Here is a 23,026-nt window from a genome sequence, read left to right on the forward strand (position 1 = left end):
TCCCACGTTTGCTCAGATCTAATTTTATTTCAGGTTATTATTACATGCCCCATGTTCTAAGCATACCCGTCTGGAATAACCCTGATGCGGATTGCTGGTTTCACTATGGGTAGTAGACACACAGTTTCCCCACTACACAACAACAACACGGCCTAGCCTGGAGGCCGCTTAGCGACAAGCACATACCAACCGAGAGTCTCCGCAAATTAGCTTCCGTTCCTCCCACTGTAAAACACAACGCCATGCTGCTTGTTTTAAAATAAGATAAAACGCGATTCGAATGATTTTTTTTTCAAAACTACGATGAATGTTTCATTTTTTTATTTTTTACTAGAGTTGCTAGACTAACAATCATGGCTGATGTGGTATGTATGTAACATGTTATGACTAACACCATCAAGTGTGAGGAGATGTTTAGCAGGAAGAAAAATATCTGTGTTTTATCTCTCTGAAGGCTTCTCACACTGCTCGAGTTTCTATTCAGTTTTAGCACATATTTCTTTTTTGGCCATTTTAAAACGAGTGTTATTTTCTTTAAATCTAAAGCAATTCTACTGTGAAAGTAATATTCAGATGTAGATCGAATGAAGGACAGGGCAGGAGGGGACAGTGCTCCAGAACAGCACGTGACCGGTCACCTGGATCTGAACATCTTCTATGTCTTAAAATGTATTTTAATGTTTGATTGTTTATGCATCATGGGTTGCGATTTCTCTTGGTTGAGCACAATTACTTCTGATGACACCACATACTTTGTACGGCCTAGACACATCAGTCTCCGAGTGACGGAGAAATTCTCCCCTTGCTGGCTGCCTTGTATAGTGCTGGGATATCTAGGTCTAATCCAGTCCTGGACCCCGAATGCTATAATGCCATGCTACCACACTGATGTAAGAGTGGTAACACTGTGGGTGGGTGTAACCAACGCCTCTCGGTTAGATTTAAGGTCTGCTGCATAAACGGAATCTACGCTTGGCCCTGTAAACGTGGTTAGGGAAGCCATAGGCCCGTGTGGGAGGAGAAGACTGTGGTTGTTTTGTTAAATAGGCATTTAAACCGTGCTCTGCATACTGCTCCAAGGTTAAAAATAGCACTTTTCACATATATAGATAGATATATCTATCTGTATACATACATATATATATCACATATCTATATCTATCTATATCTATATCTTTATCTATATATATCACACATTTGCCTCCCCTGTGTGTGCATGCTTGTGTGTTCACGCATGTACACATGCACCTGTGCACGCATGTGCACATGTGCACACGTGGACATGTGCAGGTTGGCTCTCCTCAGGAGCCATCCATTTTGTTTTTATGAGACTGGGTGATTTTCACTGAGACCTGGAGCTGGCTGACTGTCTAGGGTGACTCATTAGGAAGCCCCAGGGGTCCTCCTGTTTTCAACCTTTCCCTCCCAACACTAGGATCCCAAGTGTGTGCCACTGTGCCTGGCTTTTAAGCAGGGGCACTGTGGAGAAACCTCCAGCCTTCATACATATTTGGCCATCTCCCCAGCCCTCTAAATTCTTTTGTGTTTTATGTGATAAAGAAATCGAGATTAAAATGTCCAGTTTACTAATTTGTCTTTGAACTAGGCCTTTATTTATAGTTGAGGGAAATACAGTAAATTTGTTTCGACCATCATATATATTCATAATTTTAGTTTTTCTCACCTCTATTTTTTTTTCCTTATAAATCTGTTCTGGCTTCACAAGTGCCGTATGTCCCCCCATTCCTCTGAGGATAACAGATTCGCTTCTGAGATAGTCTGCATTGATTCATTCTGCTGCTTCATTTACTCAACTTTTGGTTATTTAGATGAATGCTTTTATTTAGAGTTGGTTGTTTTTTTTTTTTTTTTTTTAAATCTTATTTGGATATCCTAGTTCATTTGTTAAAACTACTAGCTAGACTTGAGTTGTCAGTGTAAAAATGCCAGTTGCCTGGTAGGTTAGGCACCGAGGGGAGGAATATCACGGACACGCACTGTTCTGAAGCTCATTTCCAGGTGTCCACATTCGCTGTTGCCTCCTGGAGGCAGGACCCTGGGTTTGAAGTCACTCAGCAGTCCCTACAGCTGTGACTCAAGCCACACCCAGGTCCCATACCTGGAGCAAAGCTGGGATTCCACGCAGGGTGTGTCTTACCGATGCGCCTGTTGTACTTTCCCCCTTCCCCCACTTCTCAGACCCCATGCTCATGCTCATCCCTATTGCCTCTGTCCCCCCAAGTCTATCACGACTTCTGGCCTACTTAGGGACATACCTTACTGTTCTCCCATTCAACAGAGATTTACTTGCTCATTTCCGGTAATTTTCAAAGACTTGGAACAAGGATTTGGGGCAGGTGGCACGAACAGGACCATGCTATATTGATTAAAAATTTTAATAGTCATTAATTTGCAGATTTCCACTGTCATGGACATACTGCCATGCATGACAATAAAATATCCACAAAAGTGGGGATTTAGCTCAGTGGTAGAGCGCTTGTCTAGGAAGCGCAAGATCCTGGGTTCGGTCCCCAGCCCCGGAAAAAAAAGAAAAGAAAAAAAAATATCCACAAAAGGTATTTAAATAGCACAAACATATAAAGGCACAAGGCATATCTACAAATTCTGTTTCACAGCAACATGTCGTTCTCCCAAGCCCTTTCTCACCTTGCCTTAGCTAGGAGAGATACCATAGCTGCTAATGAAATGATGTGTGTGTAAGGTTAAGCCGGAGTTCAGAAAGGCTCACATAAATTATCAGTGTATCCATTAAAGTACCCCCTCCCTGAAGTAACAGATGTGTCTTCTTTAGAAAAAGAACCTATACCCCCATCCCCTCAAGAAAAAAACGTTTAACATTCTACTTTTTAAAAAGCCCATCAGCACTGGATAGCCAGTTATGTGCAAGACTCACATGTTCATGATAAGCAAGGCTTACACACATGATGTGCAAGGCTCACATGCCCTGGGCAGCCCAGTGTGGGCAAGGCTCACACACCCACATCCTTCTGATGGGGGAATCAAATGTTTCAATTTGAGTAGGAAAATATGGACAGTTGGGGAAATGGTTTCCGAAAACGTGGGCTTGCATTTTCTCCGTCCTCTGGCCATTCACACAAAATGGTTTGAACATATTAGTAGGGTAGCATGTTCTTTAACTCTCTTTGATTCCTACGGAAGGAAAACAGGTAGAAGGGATGGACGTGTATCTATGTTACATATTTAATTACGATTTTTCCTACGGTTTCAGAGTACAACCAATTCAATCACTCTGGAGTACCTGGAGGATCTATCAGCTTCCTGTTACCCCTAGCAGGGGAGCCTCTAATGGTAACTCCTTTCTGGATAGTTGTGGTTGAAGGGAAGACTGAGACCAGCATGCTGTACACTTGGCAGAGAAGGGACATCTCAAGTGTTCACAACCAGTGCTTTTCCTAGTTGTCGCTCACAGCACATATACAACAGCTTCACTCTGTGAAAAAATTTCTTTCCTAAAGCTCTGATAAAAATAAATTTACCAGCATTCTTTACTAGACCAATAAAAACAGCATCTGGCACTTCATTAAACCCTCGTTTTCAGCCTAGACACGGAAAGCTGGGTCTTCTTGTGACCCTTTTGCACTGTATAATCCAATCCAACACTGAGTGGCTTCTTTGTTTGTGGTAATGATTTTGGTTTTAGCCAAAAACTCTCTGGCAACATTAGTATTTCATGTGATCTGTAATCAAAACATTATATATATATGTTTATATATATTTACACACATATAAATATAAATTTACAGTATATTTATATTGTTTATACATATAAATTTATATATAAATTTATCACACAAGTATAACGCTATATAAAGTATTATGTATAAATACATATCTATATAATATTTTATTTATAAAATATGCAAAAATATAAATATGTTATATAAATGAATATATACACTACCTTTTCTAAAGTAGGTTAGTTTCTTTAAATATCAAGTCATTTTCTGCTCTATTTTTTTCTCTTTATTCTGTTGCTATGATAAAAATATCCTGACAAAAGGCGACTTAGGGAAGAAAAGGTTTACCTGGCCACCATTCAGGGGAAGTTGAGGCAGAAACTCAAGCAGCTAGTCATGCTACGTGACACATGCTTGCCTCCTTGTAGCCAGTAGCTAGCATGCTCGCTCTGCTCTCGTAGTGTTCCAGACCTCTGCCCAGGGATGCGCTACCTACCATAGGTCATGATTTTCATCCGTCAACAACCAAGACAGCTTCTCCACAGACATGCCCGTGGGCCAAACTGCTGTAAACACCCAGCTCCTTACATATTTAACTTAAAAGGAAAGCCTTGGTGAGAGCTAGAAAATGTCTAGAATTTCTTTCTATAAATATTGTTTGCCTCTCTGAATCTGAACTTTTTTCATTTTGAGCTTTTTGTCTTAAGACCTTTCTACATAGCCCAGGCTGGCCTGGAACTCGGGATCCTTCTTCCTTAGCCTCCTCAACCCTTTAAACTCAAAGTCTCTCTCTGTTTACATACACATGTATATGGTGTGCATGTGTATGGTACACGGGTATACATGTGTGTGTACGTGTGTGTGTGGTGTGTATATGTGTGTGTGCCTGCATATGTGTCGAGGTATGAATGTATCGGGTGTGCGTATGTATGCCTGCATGTGTGTGTAGGTATGAATGTACCGTGTGTGTGTGTGTGTGTGTGTGTGTGTGTGTGTGTGTGCCTGCATGTGTATGGAGGTATGAATGTACCATGGTCATGTACAGGAGCCAGAGGACAATCTTGGTGTCAGGCCTCATGTTCTGTCTTGGAGACAGGGGCTCTGCTGTTTCCATGCCAGGCGAGCTTCCAGGGCTTTCTCTGTCTTTGATTCCCATCCCCCCCACCCCCCGCCCGCCCCGGGAGTCCTGTGACTTCAGCTGTGCACTCTGTATGGGTGGCTTTTATGTGGTTCTGGGGATCCAAACTCTGGTCTTCACACTTTCATGATGAGCATTTTTATCTGCTGAGTTACGTCCCCAGACAAACGGGAACTTCCGAAAGTACCACTCAACTAGGAAACGATCAGAGGCACGAAGGTCCCAGAATAAGGCAGACAGGACAAAATTTATAGAAAACACAAACCATCCTCAGTGCTCTGGTCTCCCGTTCTCCAACCTGAGTTCCAAACATCTCCTTTATATATTTCCCAAAGGTAAATTGTATCCCCTTAGATAACCCATTGTGGATCAGAACCACATTTCAATGAAAATAAATCTCAATATAATAGCTGTGGAAAGATTCTAATATTGAAGAAATATTTTTCCAAGTAAAATCTAAATAACATGGGATATATATGAAGTTGTGAGGAATGTATAATCACAATTTAAAAAGTATCCATAAAAGTACCTGATTTCTCAATAAAAACCCTTAGGATGTGTCTGCCCGCTTTGGGCTTCTCTGTGGTTGAAATCACCAGTGTCGATTTAAGCATTCTCTTGCCATTTCAGGATACACAGCAGGGAGATAACAATCACTTACCCTGTGGGCTGGCTCTCAAATTCTTCTGACCACTGCTCCTGAATATCCTCTGTGGAGAGATCTACATCCCGCGTGGTGGCAAAATTGAGCTGGCTTCCTTCATTTCCGTGGAAATATATGGCGTTCCCATCTGACTGGCAGCTGTGCTGTAGGTGAAACGGAGAGTACAGCGTGGCTGTTCAGTTGGTTTGTGTCTGTTTTACTCACGTGTAATTAGAGTTTTCAGGGAAGTCATTACACTCTTCCCTCTTTGACGGACTCGCAAATCAAAAGGACTTGTTACCTCCTTTCTGCCTTGCTTAATTCAATTATAACTTCTTTCTAACTTATTAAGTCATCACACCAAAGGAGTCAAGAGGGCATTTGAGCTTTGCCATTTCAGCCTTTAGTGTGAGACAAGAATGCTTTAATTGGAATAATATCCCATCGACACCACAGCCCTTGTTGTGAGACCCAAGCCTGATCATGACTTGCCGTGTATTTTCAATTCTCTGGTTGTAGGCTAAATCACAGTGACCTTTTCAGTATTCCACACAGTTCTGACTTGCCATTCAAGTCTTTCACAATTTGTCTGTAGATGGAGTATGAGTAGAAGAGCCAGCTAATCAAAACATGGGGTACTGAAAAGGTCACGGCCATCTCTGCCAGGCTGTGTACTCACAGCCAGATCTCAGCAAAAGTTTCTGACCAGAACTGAGATATACATGACCATTTCAGTGGGAGGCTTGGGGATCACAAACTCCATTACTCCCTGATGGGGCGCTTGCAAGAGCCAAAAAGGATTTCTGGTGATTTATCTTTCAAAGTGTGTTTCTCAGCTTGACATGAATGGTCGAAGGCAAGACAGAAATCTGGAGCTGAGTAAACTGAATGGCTCCTCAAAATCAGAAGTTTTCATTATGGTTCTTTCCAGCAATAAACTGTAAAGGGAAAGTCTAACCTATTTAAGATCAAACATCCATTTAAGTCTTCATAATCTTAAAATGAGGTAGAAATGGAGGAAAAAACCCCAACTGGACAAAAATACCCACTATGCCAGAGACATGGCATAACCAGGCCTCAACCCAGTGCCTGACACAGTAGGTATTCAAAAACACTTTAAACAGCTCAGCGTGCGAAAAAGTTAGTGCATAAGCTACAGTTTGTCCTCTTAAAGGTAAAGAAAACCGTATGTGTGGGGCTGGAGAGATGGCTCAGCGGTTAAGAGCACTGACTGCTCTTCCAGAGGTCCTGAGTTCAATTCCCAGTAACCACATGGTGGATCACAGCCACCTGTAATGGGATCCGATGTCCTCTTCTGGTGTGTCTGAAGACAGCGACAGTGTACTCACACACATAAAATAAATACATAAATCTAAAGAAAGAGGAGAATAATGCATGTGAATGTGGCTTTGTGTATGCCCGGGCATGCATGTAGAGGTCAGAGGGCAACCTTCAAATGTCATTCCTTGCCTTCCACATGGTCTGTTTTTCATTGCCAGAGAGCCCACAAGCACCCAAAGATGCTTTTTTTAAAAAAAATTAATCATTCCATTTTTTTTACATCTCAAATGAAATCCCTCTTCCTTGTTACCCCCCACAAACCCCTCACCCCACATTTGTCCCTTCCCTTTCCCCTTTGCTCCCACCTCACCGCTCCAGCATCCCCCCACGCTGTGGCATCAAACCTCCACAGGACCAAGGGCCTCCCCTCCCATCAGCGTCAGGCAAGGCCATCCTCTGCTTCATATGTTTCTGGAGCCATGGGTCCCTTCATGTACACTCCTGCACCCAAGGATTCTTAGTTCTCACAACTCTTGCTAAGAGCTGGAGACGCAAGCTGCGATAGAATAGTTGCTGGCATCGGATTTAATTCTCAGTGTAACCAAACAACAAAAACCATAATCATAGCTTAGTTGAGAAATGTCAACTGTCAGATAGGGCCGAATAGTAGGCATATTAGTGTATGAGAGTGTGTAAGAGGTGGTCAGAGTCGCCACCAGGAGAGCCTAGACAAGCAGACCTCACAGTGAGCACTCGTCATGTGGCTTTACAAGGACAGAGAGAGATCTATATTGGATGACATATTGGAACACAAAGATGTAATCACCACTTTGCAGCATAACTCTGAACTGCATTCTAAACGTGTATCCTTATACCCACTACCCACAGATAAGTGTAGCTCTCACCCCTGGACACAAACGCTTTGCTCTCCTATAGACAGAGACATTACAAAAATCACAACTGAAATGCCGAGAACAAGCAGTCATGTGGTTCACCAGCTCCAACTGATGCAACTCCACACAACCCCAGATCCTTCTCCACACAACCCCAGCTGATCCATCTCCACACAACCCCAGATCCATCTCCACACAACCCCAGATCCATCTCCACACAACCCCAGATCCATCTCCACACAACCCCAGATCCAACTCCACACAACCCCAGATCCAACTCCACACAACCCCAGATCCATCTCCACACAACCCCAGATCCATCTCCACACAACCCCAGATCCATCTCCACACAACCCCAGATCCATCTCCACACAACCCCAGATCCAACTCCACACAACCCCAGATCCATCTCCACACAACCCCAGATCCTTCTCCACACAACCCCAGAGCTGTCTCCACACAACCCCAGCTCCATCTCCACACAACCCCAGATCCATGTCCACACAACCCCAGCTGATCCATCTCCACACAACCCCAGCTCCATCTCCATACAACCCCAGATACTTCTCCACACAACCCCAGAGCTGTCTCCACACAACCCCAGCTCCATCTCCACACAACCCCAGATCCATCCCACAACCCCAGATCCATGTCCACACAACCCCAGCTGATCCATCTCCACACAACCCCAGCTCCATCTCCACACAACCCCCACAGCCCAGCCTTGGGAGCACCTCAGGAAAAGGTTGGAAGGACTGTAAAAGCCAAATGAACAGGATGTCTGCTGTGAGACTGTGTCTCCCAGAAAAGACAGGGGAACCGCACTCATGAAGTCTCCAAAGCACAGTTGTATAACCAAGACCAGAACAAGGACAGTACCAACAGTCATATTAATAGAAGGGGAGATCACACAGGGCCCCAAGCACAAACAAAGAACTCCATCAACCAAGGGAGGCTGAGAGTGGGGGGAATCAGTTTGCCCTAGGGAAGAGCCCCAGCTGTTCATCCAACACTGACTGGTCAGCTCTGAAGTACTCTATGTAGAAACAATACATAAACTGAGCCGATTGTATTTATATATTTAGGGGTGTGTCTGTGTGTAAATGTAAAACAACAATTAAAGAAGAAGAGTCTAGAGAAAGTAGGCCAGAGGCCATGAATTTTTGGGCAAGGTGAAGGGTATTACATGCAAAAGGTTGAAGGCTTAGTAGGGAAAATGATGCAATTATACTTTAATTAAAAAATTAAAATAAACATTAAAAACTGAAAACCAACCAATCAACCAACTAACCAAAAACCACAAAGCTCTTACGTAGGCCTAATTTCAGAAGTAGGCTGGAGATTGGCGGCCCGGGTTATGCCAAGTGCATCAGGAACCCTGACTCAAAGAGGGCTATAATAGATTCGATACTGAACTGGAATAGTAGGTAGTTTTCAGAAGTTCAAGAGAGCAGCAGCACATGATCTTAAGGGAGTCATTTGACAGCACTAAGACATATGCATGTCTTCTGGGCCCTGTCATCATGTTAGATGACATGTTAGATACTTAGCATGTGGCATGCTGACTGCCTGAGATGTTTCTTCACATGCAATGAATACAGATTATTCATGGATATTAAACTGGACCCATTTTATGTGATATGCACAGGCATATTGATCCAAAGGTAGAACTTAGCTCCTTTCACAGTTAATAGAAACTGTTGATTGATGAAAAATTTTAAAGATTTCATCACCATGCCCACCTGAAAGAGAACCAATGCCAACAAGAACAGCAAAGGTCATTTTTTTTTTCTAAGAAAAACTCCACTGACTCTTAGGTATTGGCTCGTGATTTTCCTCACAGTAAAAAGCCTGATTGACTGTGGCCTAGGGGACCTAATGGACGGACTCAGACATCAACAGGAATGGCGACAATCCCAGGAAGTGGTACACAAAATACCCATACATGTGAGAACAAAGCCATTTACATTATAATTTGAATGAGATGTCTGTATAATTAAAGAATGGATCACCTAGTTGCCTCTGTCATTTCTGGCCAGACATCCACTTAAGGATTTAAATGTTGGTTTCATTTACTTCATGAATTTTTGTTAATAATTTAAAACTCTATGTAATTGTGTCTGCCCTTCCAAACCTTATTAATAATACACTTGACGAACCTTTGAAGCTTACCTGAGACAGATTTTATATAAAACATGAAGTCATTATAGTTTATTGCTAACTACTTTCACAAAGGAAACTGGCTTAACACAAAAATGAAAGCACATTCCAGAGGCTCTTCCAGTAGCTGAGCACAGCATTTATGGCTGTGTAACTGTTGAAAGTCAGCACCAAGGATACATTCTATCTGGTAACTACACTTTTGCCAGCATGCACAACACATGTTTCATATTAGTGGGCTACAAAACAAGTCTACTTTGTCTTCAATAAGCTTCTGTGAGAGACGGAATAGTATCATTTTGATGAGGTTTTAAAGTCTCGTTCGTGCTCTTCTAACCGATTCGCAGAGTAGGTAACCAATCAACCTCAGTAGGTAACCAAAACTCAACACCTGAGCTCAGTTCAAACAGAGAGGGGAGAGCTCTGCATGTCGGCTTCTAGCCTTGGCCTTAGAATAATCCCGCCTGCTTTAAATAGTAGACTCATCTCTACTCCCTCAAACGAGCCAATCTCCTCATGGTTGTGACAAGGGATGAGTTCCTGAGTTACCTGAGACAATGGCCTACAGAGTCCCCTTCTTTCTAAGAAGTTGGTCATATACAGGCTTGTGTATGTGAGTCCTGGGTAGGGAAGCAGGCTAGTGTTGTGTCCTTATTTGAGGACCTTCAAATTGATGACAAGAAGAGTTTGAGCCACTGGAAATCAATGTTTTGAAATCATCCTGGGTCTCTAGAAACTCTCCAAACTAAGGACTGAAGCCTAGATGAACCCAGGGGAGACAATTCCTGAGCCTTTCACGTGTCTCTTTCTACATCTCTGCAGAGAATCCAGGGTCTGCCTGCTTAAGGGTTGTGTGAACTTCTCCCTCCAATCTGACTCAACTCATGAAGAATCAAGGAAGCCAAGACTGGGAAGCACAAACTACCAGAAACCATAAACAATCAAGATGTTAAAGGAAGAAAACTCAGCCACTGTATCCATTCTCACAGATCCTGGAGGGTCGGGGTTGGAAGGCACAACAGAACAGCCTGTCTACCATCAGGCTAGGGGCTGGCTCAAGCTCCTTTGCCTCTGAAGACCTCAGCTTTTCACAGTGAGTGAAGAATGGATTCGATAATATCTGCTCTCTTGATAGGTTGTGAGAAGCTCAGAGAGTCGAAGCAGTTTCCTTTTAAATTTCCGAGTGTCAATATATCTCTGAACATGTGCTCTTAAAAGACATGAACTGTTGTATTCCATAATCTTAGCCATAACTGGTAGGGAAATAGACTATTGAAATACACTTTTTGTTTCTTATTACAATAGTTACTAAAATTAAGAAATGCTGCAAACATTCACATATTACTACAGCAGATAAAACCATCAATCAGAGTTTAAAAGTCCTCCACATTTTGGACGATGATCAAATAGTCTCCTAACAGATGTAAACTTGAGAGCAGGAGATGACAAATGTTGTTCTTGACAGATGAAGTTGCATTGAATGACATCAAAAGCCCAGGATGCTAAAAACTCAAGTGCAACATCTATTGAAACTATGAAGAGTTTCAGAAAATTGTTCTCAATTTTCATACCCAGCTATTTGTGTTCAATGGCAATCCGAACTCCCCTCACTTGTATGAATTAGCAATTAATAACCTAAACAACTTCAATCCACACACATAAGGTAGCTGAGCATGTATTTGGGCTAAACAAGGCATAAATTCTATGGCTAGTTCTATCTTTCTGATTTACACCTTCCAATGTGCCACCGATTGCTCCTTTAATTACTTGTTTCATTAGTTTAGCACTGGCAAACCACGTATACTTAAGGACAACAGATCTCTAATTTTGACATCCCTATGTCTTTATGTATTTTCCTTATCCAGTAAAAGAGCATTTCTCTGTTTTGCTGCTAAATGGACAAGCAGAACACAGTGTAACTAAAGGACAAAAATTTGCTGTTCAGAAAAGCATCAACAGGAAACATCAGTGCAAATTCCTCAATATAACATGTCCTTGGCCACAATTCAGGTTAGCATTTTCTAAGCTCGCTCCCTCTGTGGAAAAGGTTAATGACTTCACCTCTGTACTTGTAAAAAGTACTTAAATCACCTCCACTGCTGTTTAATTAGGCCTTTGGAAAGCACACCAGAGCAACTCTTAACATTATCTCTCTGGGGCCAGTCTACCCTGATGATTCTTTTAGGGATCTACAGCCTTACAATTTACTTCTTGACAATACCCTCTTTGCCGAGAGGGGTACACTGGGCATTTGGGCAGTGCCAGCTTGTAGAGGGGCTAGCGGCAGATGGAAAGGAATCTGCCTGGTGTGCTGTTCCCTCCACATGAGCAGAGAGCCATCCATTTCCTCCATTAAGGAGTTGTCACTCAGCCCACCCAGCTGGAAGACCATTTTTGATAGCCAAGCTGGCTGGTGGCAGACAATTCAGATACAAAGTGTGCTTTAAAAGGAAGCTAAAACATCATTTGTAGGAAAATTGAAAATGCATGGCTTCCAACACAGCCAATTTTTTAATGACTGTAATATTTTAAGTGATTATTTTTGCCACTTCAGATTGCTCCTTAGAGAGGAGAAGATTTTTAATTAAAAATCTAGGCAATGCAAACAGATGAGATATGAGGAACAGAGGAAAGAGAAATAAGATGAATAAAATTAATTAAAATGGCATTGTTGGCAGAGCCGTAAATTAGCCACTGTCTGGCTGGAAATAAAATATATGGGCATATGAACTTGCGGATGGAAGTAAGAGGGGCTGTGGGGTGGCTGGGAGTTGACGGGCTGCCCTGCGAACTGTTTCCAAAGTCTTTTGTTATGTGTATGCTATAGCTTTGTCGCACATTCCCAACACTCTGCTTCCGTGGTTTTTAAAGATTCAGACTTCATTCCCCAAAATAGAAAGAACACCCCCTAATAGGAAGAGAACATTTTTTTTTTCTCATGAGAGAAAATAAATTTCTATTATTTTCCGCACATTCAATTCCTAGGTAATTTAATGCCAGTTACAAACCTGCAAACTTGGCTGCGAACAGAGTCCAGGTGCAGGAGGCTGCAAAGCCTGCTCTTCAGTCAGCGCAATGGAGTCAACCCTGGCCTGTGCGTTTTAGGGAGCTTAAAGAGTGGGGTTTGTTTTCCTCATTATTTTCTGGGCTCATTAAACATTCACAGTTGAACCACACTGCACTAGGATTTACAAAGACTCAACTTTTGGTAGACTTTGTGACAAGTGTATAATTACTTCCCGATATTCTCAGCTCCGAAATGGAAACAGTGACAGATTTTGAACTGGAGGGAGGAGAGGAAGGATAACCACGTGAAATTCCACAGGACAGTTGCTAGCCTCGTCTTTGGCCATCCTGGTTTTCACGGTGTTAGGTTTTCGTACTTGTCTTCTCCAATTAAGGCCAAGGATGCCAGGCACAACACAGGAGGCTACAGCTCGGCATGGAAAAGCCAAGTTTCGTAATAAAACAGGACTGGCTTCACAACTCAAAGCCTTTTGACATGTTGGAACCCCGGCGTTTTCATCACGAAATGGGGAATAAGGATTAGATGAGAGATAAGGGGGTTTATTCAGAGATAGAACCTTCGGGATCTATATATACTGCTCTTCTCTTTATTTCTGTTCCATATCTTTAATCGATTACTTAAGAAATCTTACTTCAGAGAATGCTACCACACACACTATTTTGCTTAGAGTTGCGTGTGAGGCACGCGAAGAGGATGGAGATGTAGGGAAACAGAGAAAGATAAAGTTTCCTTATTGAATACTGTACTAGCCTAATCAGCAATTAGAAATGTCAGCTTCAATCCCAAACAAAACAAGACAAACAGAAAAGGAGCACGGGGCTCTGGGGATCTGTCTGAATGGCAACCTCCTGTCGAATTTATCAAAATTAGGTGTTTGCGTGTTATTGCCGCTCTTGTTCTGGTGACCTGGCCCATGTCCACATTTCACTGATGCTATTCCACATTAATTACTACACAAATAAACCTCACCGGGGGGAGAGTGTGGAAAAGCACACCACCACATTTAACCCTTCATCCCCAAAGTACTCTTATTAGCTGAACAAATTGTATTCTGGCGAATTGGTAATGTGTACCCACCTCTTGGGGGAAACACAGTAATAAGAGCAGCACAGTCCAGAGTGAAGGGGACCCCAAGCAGAGGGAATCTGGGTAGACAGCATGCAATTAACCAAGCTGGAACCCGGCCAAGAAATCATAGTTATCATTCAGACTCCTAATGGAAGAAGGCATGGGAACATGGCTGGCCACGAGTCTTACTGCGCCCAGGTTTATCCTCATTAGAAACCCGGAACACAAGTTCCACAAGTCGCACGCTAAGCGGATGCAGTGCAGCGATCTGCAAAGCATATTTCTTTTCCCCAAGCAAACCGGATCGCTTCCTAATTGTCCTTTCACCTTGTGAGAAAGCAGAATCCTGAAGGAAGCCGTTGAGCCGTTTCCCCCAGGGTACTGAATGGAGTTTTACACAGAAAACCCAGTCATGGTATCAGGAAAGCCTTGCTTCCGGGGGAGGGGGGGTGGGATTTATTCCCAAAAGGTAGGTTTAAAAATGATCTGGTTCCGCCTTGATTTTGCCTTTCACCATTGTCAAAAACTATTTTTTCCTCATCAGCTTCAACTTCCATTAAGATTCAATTTTTTTCAGCCAAATTCATTTATAGGTTCTTTTTAAAATTTGGACACGGTTTCTCTTCTCCACTGATGATTCGCTATTTGTAAGAATTAACAGCACTTGAAGGGTGATGTCAGGCGCTGAGAACGAGTCCTGACGTGGGATGGAGACTTGCCTTCTGTCCAGTAGAACAACTTTGCTACATTCACCATGTATAAGGGCGATAAGGAAACTAATGGACTCTCTTGTTCTGATTCAGTGATTCCTCTCAATGCACTTTTGACTTTCCTAAGGCCTACTGCCTTCACTGGGGCCCTTCGCTGCTCGCTTCACTAGGAGAACTGCGGCCACTGAACTCATAGTCAAAGGCGATTGTGGCAAAGGAGCAAACTAGTTGGATGGGAGAAGAGACAGAAGCAGAGCCCTTCTAAAGCTCCCAACAGTGACTGCAAACCCTTAGTTCGAATTCGCAAATTCCAATAAACTGCTTCTTAAAAGAGGTTCCGAATACACGTGTTCAGATCAGATCACATTCCCAAGGGTCTTGGTGGCTGTTACTGTTGATTTGCTTCTCAGCACAACTTGACATAAACCTGTACAAGGAGGGATCTAGAGTTCTAGGCAGTGCAAAACACCATCAGGAGCAGGTAAGGCAATCGGAATTTGAAGGTTTCTTAAAAGTGAGAGGCATGTGGCGTAGCACCTATGTCCTAGTGACCTGCTTTTAATCTGTAGGCCAATTCCAGCTTTGACAGAAAGCAGTGATTTATGCCTTTGCAAACTCAGGGACCCACGCTCACTGAGCAGACAGAAACACTTATAATGGACACCTAGCAAAGCACTCTTCCTCTTACACACACACACACACACACACACACACACACACACACACACACACACACCCTGGGCATACACAGAGGCATGCACACTGGAGACAGCAAAGAGTTACGGATGATTTATACTTTCAAGGTGAATTCTGCACCTGCCATGAAGGATGCGTGACAAAAGACAAACAAAACGAGACAGTAGCTAGCCCAGTACCTGACCGCGCCATATTGATTCATTCAGAAACTCTACTTCATGGGGAACTATTCAGAGATGAGGAGGAGAGAGAAATTCTCACTCAAACATAGCTCTTTCCAGCTCAGTTATCCCCAGTTCTCCTGGGAGTAACTCACAGCCGTTTGCAACGCTTCTCTTCGACCGCAAAGCAGTGGAAAGCAGGCAGTTGTAGCTGCTCTGTACGGATCCTCCCAACTTACAGAAAATACTCTCCATTGAGCCTGAAGTTATATTCTCAGATGGCAAGATGTAAACCTGAAAAGGTGAGATGGCTGGCTCTGAAGTACTTGTGAGCTGTGTTTTCAGTCGCCGAGTGCTGATCAACACTCGATGCAAGGCTGCCGAGGGCGTCCCTGTCCATACCTACAAAGCCTTCACCAAGTGCTCTCAACGGAACTGCTGTTCTAATCATCGCAACCACGGTTATGCTGCTAGTATTATTTTCGCCCATTACTTTCAAGGATCCTCGTGGCTTGCATGACAGTGAGAGCATCGTTCCTGCGAGTGAGAACCTCGCCCAGCATGAAATGCTAAACCTCGATCGTCTTAAATGGGAAGAGCCCAAACGTTCAGTTCAGATCCTTTAATCCTCGATTAAACCAAAATCACTCGCAGCTGGTGCAGACGTTGCCTTGAGATTACTCATCCTCCCTCATCATGTGGGAAGGCGGGGACCTCTGACTCTTAAACATGCTCTGAACACCCACAGCTTCCAGACAGAAGTCCTGACGTGGTAACAGCAGCTATTCTAACAACTGCATTGATGAACTGAAACCACAACCTACGATAGCAAAACTGACACCAGTTCCTTACACTTCTAGAAAAATATACAGAAGTAAAAAGTCTCATTCTGTGAAAGAAGGCAAAATCACCGTTGCCAGCCAATGACAGGTGATTTAACAGACGGTGGGATTCAGACTCTTGTAGGGCTAACATGAGCTGTTTGTGCTGGGTGCATGCATGTGTGGGAGTGTGGGTGTGAGTGGTGTTGCTACAGAGGCAGCGCTCTGAGGAGACTTCTTCACTTCCCCCAGTGTATTTACTGGCATTTAAGGCCACTGGTACTTGGTAGTGAACAAAGGGTTGTCTCAGGACTGACGGGAAATGAAAAATAACGCTGTTGATTAGAGGCCAGTAGGATGTGGCACACCGTTTCTTCCATGTGGGAAAGTTCTCTCGGACAAGCCTGAAAGATGAGGCAGGCAGGGCTGTGGGCACAGAAGGACGGAAGAGAAACTACTTCTCACCATCTACTTCAGTTTACCAAATCAACTACAGCAAAGGGCTGGGGACAGAGCTCAGCGGTAGACGGCTTCCTCACCTGTGCATGTGAGGCCTTGGCTTCAATCCCAGCACCCAGGTATCAAACAAACACAGATATGAGAGCAGGTTCTGTAGTAAACGATGGATTCTTACAGGTACAGTTGACACCAATTACTAAGGACCCAATACTAGCCATGACCTACGGCTCAGAGATTTTAGCTGGTGACTTATACCTACAGGTCCCTGGGTATGTGACATCTTAAGGGAATTACTCTCTCTAGTCTTTTGCCACTTTTGCTCTACTTGGGATAAACAATGATAGCTCAGATGAAACTGTAAATATTTTCAGAGAAATTGAAACGTCTGGAGATGAGAGAAATACAGCCTCTGAGTGACAGGGACTCACTTTTCTCTTTCCTTTTTGACCCATTAAACATGGTCTTTGAGACCAGCAGCTGGACAATTTAGTCAGAACTGTATATACTCATAACAGCTTCACTTTATCAACATTAGTATTTAAGAGACTTTCGCAGACACACACACACACACACACACTCAATACACATTTCTTTCTCTTAATCGTGGGTGGGTTTTCCCTTTGACTTAATTAAAATGTAACTACCTTGGAAATATTTACTAAACATAAAAAGATAAAGTCTGTTGAGCAAACATACTTACTCCTTACAATTAAAATCCACAATAAAGCAACATTTTAAACACTCTCATAACTCATAGGGGCACTGAGATGGGTTCTAAGCAGTTACATTCAGTTTTCATCTCAAAGGCAGTAATTAGCATTTGACAAAGGCATGTCATATAACTAAAAAACAACTTTTATTTTGTAATTCTGAATCGTCTGGTCAAAGAAAAGGTTTTCGTTTTGAGACACTTTAAACAAAAATCGAAAGAGTTAGAATGAGTTAGAAGAACAATTTAGATTTGACTAGAGCATGTCTTTTAAGCTTTCAAAAGAAACACTGGGGTAGAACTTTTATCTAGCAGGCGACTTAAGGTCAATAAAGTAAATCATTAGCACAGTGACTTTTTTTTTCTGAGTAGACCGAGGTCCCTTGGCAATTTGGCGGCGTGGTTAGTAAGCCTATGATCAGGACAAGACTAAAAAGAAAAAAAGCATTCTCTACCCAAAGTTTTAATTAAATTTCTTACTGAAGCAAAAGCAGACTTCATGCATTTTTATCATGGGTGGAACCAAAGTACATGCCGTAAGAAACCAAGTAGCTAATTAAATTAGTATAATAGCTTGTAATAGGAGGCAGAAACTCACATCCATTTAGTAGAGGGCATGAGAGTCAGATGGTAAAGAGTCATTCTGAGGAAGGGCTCAGACCTGCTTGTTAGTGTAGAGGGGAGACAGCAGAAAGCCCTCAATGCAGTGGCAAGAAGACATCACTCAGAGGACCCTGACAAAAGTTCTCTGTGCAAAAGGAATTTGTGGACTCTTTCTAAGGCAGCTACAGCTTTGGGCTATGTCAGAAAAGTCTCATGGGATGCTTCCCTGAACCGAGCAGGGAGGGCTCCTGTGGACTAGTCTACAGCTGGAACCTCAGCATCCTGTGCTGAAATGATACAAGTTTTGACTGCTCGATGGAGAAGGAGAGTTTCTGGGTTGAGACCAATTTACAATCCTTTTTTTTATATAGTACTGAAAAAAATCTCAAAAGGAGGTAAGCAACCTATACTTTGTGGCACAGGCCTTTAGTCCTAGATACCAAAGAGACAGAGGGCAGAGGGCAGAAGCACCATAAGTTTGAGACCTACATGGACTCAATGGTGAGTTCAAGGCCAAACTGTTGTGCTGTGGTTTGAATATGCTTGCTTGTCTCTGGGAGTGGCATTATTTGGAGTAGTTGTGGTCTTGTTGGAGTTGGCGAGTTACTGTGGCTGAGGGTGTGGGTTTTAAGATACTCTAAGATACTAGCTGCCTGGAAGCAGCCTTCCCAACAACATGCAGATCTCTCAGTCCCTCCTGCACCATGCCTGCCTGGGCACTGCCATGTTCCTGCCTTGATGATAATGGACTGAACCTCTGAACCTGTAAGCCAGCCCCAATTAAATGTTGTCCTTCTAAGAGTTGCCTTGGTCACGGTATCTCTTCTCAGCAGTAAAACCCTAACTAAGATACTGGCAACTTGGTGAGAATTTGTACCCCTTTCCCCAAATAGTCAAAAGAGATCTAGGGATGTAGCTCAGTGCTAGAACACTTGCCAAGTTGTAAAAGGTCCTGGGTGATTTCCCTGTATTATGTGATGCAAAAAGGGGAGCTATTTCAAACCTTTATATTCTCCTTGTTACCCTTCTTGTGGTCTCACGCTATCTAACACAGGATTGTTTTGCATCTGTAAGTCATTGCTAAAAAACAAAAACAAAAAAATCTGTAAGCTAAATTGTCAATCCATTTCTACATATTAGGGACATGCAGGGATCCAATTGAAGGCTGAATGGTCTTTTTTGTACTGGTTCCTTATCACAGAGTCTCTTGTCAGGCAGGCTCCTGACTGATGACCCATCCACCAGGTGACAACCGCCATAACTTCTGACACACTTCCTGCCAACTACTTGTCACTTGGCCCTAACAACATCAAGAGCTAGGTGTCTGAACTGAAGCCAACCTTAACTGGTCCTATGAATTTGTTCCTCCTCCTGTATTTCTTGTTTCAGCAAATAACGACCATGTCAGTCTAGCTGCCCAAACCCTGTCCCTGACACCCACCGTCCCTTCCTCCTCTTTATCAGTCCCCAATCTCCTCCATTCCCTGGTGACAAAATCTGAAATATGTCCACATGTCTTCATCCTCTCTCCCTTAAGATCTCTCTCATAAGATCTATGATTGAACCATTCATAAGCAGCTCCTTGGTCTTTCCAAATTCTCATTTCACTCAGAGCGCTCTCTTAGAAGAACAATTTCAAATACCAACGTAACTGCCTCTGATTTAAGGTACTTCAGTGGATATGATGTCCAGATATAATTCCAATACTGCAGCAGCTAGCAAATCTTCAAGAACACCAGAACACCAGAATTACTGACCACGAATCTCAGAATATATGGGAGAACTGTTTTGAACTCCATGGAAGGGTTTCTGTTTTACGTATTCACCATCTAGACCAGTGGTTCTCAACTTTCCTAAGGCCTTGACCCTTTAATATAATTTCTCACGTTGCGGTGATCCCCAGCCATAAAATTATCTTATTGCCACTCCATAGCTGCAATTCTGCGACTGTTAGGAGTAGTAATGTATATCTGTTTTGCAGGATATTTGACATGTGACCCCTCCCCTGAAAGAGGTTGCAAACAAAAGGTTGAGAACCACAAATCTAGAATGTCTACCTTAGTTTGGGGGCTGTTGTCAGAGAACATCGTAGCCTGCAATTGAAGTAGGGACACCTGTTGCTAATAGTTTTGGAAGTCAGGGTCCCAAAATCAAAGTACTGGACTAGTTAGCTGGTGCCTTGCTATGTCTTCACACGCAGAGGGCCAGAGAGTTCTCCTTCACAAGGACACCAATCCCCCATTCACAGAGGACTCATACTTATGACTGAATGACCTCAAAGGGGCTCTATTTTCTAGCTCCATATGATAGTATTATAACACACAAATGGCTGGAAGACACAAATGTTCAGTTCAAGCTCTATGTATAAGATCCCCAGTTCTTGGAACGCTATTCCTCCCCCGACTTGGCCACTTTCTGACTACCCATTGGTATTTGCTGGCATTCTCTATTTTCTGGATAACCTTGTTAATGGCCCAAGCCTGGATCTGGTGCTATCTCAAACTTCTAAGCTTTCCCAGAAAACGACAACTGGGCTGTTCTGTGTTTGCACAGCTAGCTGCCTACGTGCTGCCACTGAATTGATAGCCACAAGCAAGGGAAGAAATGTCTTTGCCTTTTCATGTTCAGAGGGTTCAGCCCAGTCTGAGTTCTCAAACAATTGTTGAATGAATGAATAAACATTTTTCATTTCATTCATCAATATCATGTTTTATAAAGTGGTATCACACCCCTAAATGGCACACTATGAGGTATAAGAATGTTAGTCGTCAAAAGAGCAGTCTTGGAAAAGCTATCTTTAGGCAACTGGTTCAGTGAGCCTTGGGTTTCTACAGGAAGAGAGGACGCCAATGTTCAAACCTTGACTGTTGCTCCAGGGAAGAAAAGCCAGTTGCCCGTGTCTACTGGGTCGAGGCTGTCCTCCAGAATGACTTGTCTGTGGGCCGAATTGATGAGCAGGATGTTATCCAGGGCCCAGCAGGCTTCGTACACCTCACCCACACGCAGGCTGTCCTGTTTCCACTGGAACTGCACGTTCTCCCCTTTGGCGTCCTCAGGAAGGTAGAGGATGTGGATGATGGTGCTCACGTTGGAAGGGGCTCTGGAACGAGTGGTGAGAAGGGAGGTCAAGCTTGCAGGTTAAGACCGCGGCCTCTCGATGAATGCGTAATGCTCGTTCGTTACAGACGAAATGCAAGCCCATGCTCCAACCGGCAGTGTCTGCTGCTTGTTACGGTTTTCCCATTAAAGAGAGCACTGTGTTCAAACAAGCCAGGAGAAGGGCGGTGGCAGAGAGAGTGGCACAAGCTGCTATCACAATACGAAAGGAGCCAAGTGGTGTCTAGAAGAATTTTGGCACACAGTAGAGATCCCGTAAAATCAGTCATTTGATAAGAAAAAAAGAAAAATTGAAATTAAGTAATGATGATTTTCATTTTGAGATTATGCATCAATTGGAGGCCACTGTATGTGGTATGTTTAAGGTAAATATATATATATAGATGTACTTATATGATGTATATGTGATATGTTTAAGTATATAATGATGTATATGTTTAAGTATATATACATATATATATTTGATAGTCATTATATAACAGCCATTTTATTTTTATTCACTAGATACATTTTTATATCTGATGACTGACTGAAATATGAAATTTGCCATAGAATTAAATGTCTTCACTTGTAATTATTTAACAGCTGTATACAGGCCAATCTCTTAAAAACTGATATAATTTAATAAGCTTTTTATATAATATCTGTTAGAATCTAGCTCTTTCTGTTATATAAGACAAGTTTTATTAATCATTTTCCTCTACCAAAGTAGAAATCTGCTGTTGTAAAAATGATCGTTTTAGCTGAGATTAAAAATGGTGCTAAAATGCAAACTAGTGGTAGGCTGGGCTCGCTATAAATCAGGTTTGGAAGGGCCGGAGAAAAAGCCATATTTTTCGCTCACCAGCGAAGCACATATATATCTTCAGAATTGTCAGAGGGGTTATAGATGGTGGAGCTCACCTTTGGGGGCAATCAATTCCCTTCTCATTTACAATAGTTTATGGTATTTTTTTTAGCTTCAAAAAGAATTTAAAGTGATGAAGAGAATGTATTTGGTTTCAGATGGGGGTTGGGAAGACGTTCATGCTGATCGCCAACGGTAAGGGCAATCTGCACACGTGACTATGGTGGTTTGGTATGCGGCCTAGAATCGGAAGTGTCATTTCATGAGAAAAAGTCAGTGTGCTCGGCTGAAGGTGGTGCTCTTGTATGCAGTCAAATGTGCACTTTTATTCTCACCACTTCAAAAGCACATAGCCCTTTTCTAGCAAGAAGTGCACATTGTAATTTACTCCAGTTATGATTTAATATAGTAAAAGGGGAGCTGTGGGGATGAAGGTAAAGTTTCTATACGTAGGCTGGTTTGAATGCATCCATTCAGATGCTTAAGTATCCAATTCGAATGCACTTTCAAAACCTAGAAAATACAGAGTGGCAAATATTGTCATAAAGTTGACACGGTATGTTAGAGCTCAGTGTGCAGTGACCACCTGTAAATTAACCCCATCTAGGCACAGTGGGATCATTTATTAAAATCCTAACTTTACCTTTCTTGGTTTTGTTAGACTAGAGCTTATGTGGGTTTTATTTATATATATTTCTCTGTAAAAATTGGTTAGTATTAAAGATTATCAACTTAATTTTTTTCTTCTGCTTCCCTAAACAGATTACTGTCCTCTTAATATAAAGAAAAGAGCTAATGAAAAACAAATGTCACAAAATGTCACATTTGATGGAAAATGTACTACTTAAAATGTTTCCAACTTAAGAAATAGCCCAGTGGCCGCAATCCCTTTAATGGGGAATAATTTAATGTGGGGCTGTAGCCCTCATCGCAGCAGACACTGCTTCTATCTGGAAGCGTAGGGCATTGTTTT

At 42.6% G+C, this 23,026-nt stretch overlaps 1 protein-coding gene across 1 annotated transcript in view; it reads right to left on the bottom strand.

The window, feature by feature from the left end:
* The window catches only part of Reln (reelin), a 425,071-nt gene that overhangs the window by 166,729 nt on the left and 235,316 nt on the right, over nt 1-23,026 (bottom strand). Inside the window, 2 exon segments of the mRNA XM_032907091.1 lie at nt 5,519-5,664; nt 20,949-21,189. Of these exon segments, the coding sequence (XP_032762982.1) occupies nt 5,519-5,664; nt 20,949-21,189 (387 nt within the window).

This window comes from Rattus rattus, chromosome 6 (assembly GCF_011064425.1).
Source record: "Rattus rattus isolate New Zealand chromosome 6, Rrattus_CSIRO_v1, whole genome shotgun sequence".
Lineage (NCBI taxonomy): Eukaryota > Metazoa > Chordata > Mammalia > Rodentia > Muridae > Rattus > Rattus rattus.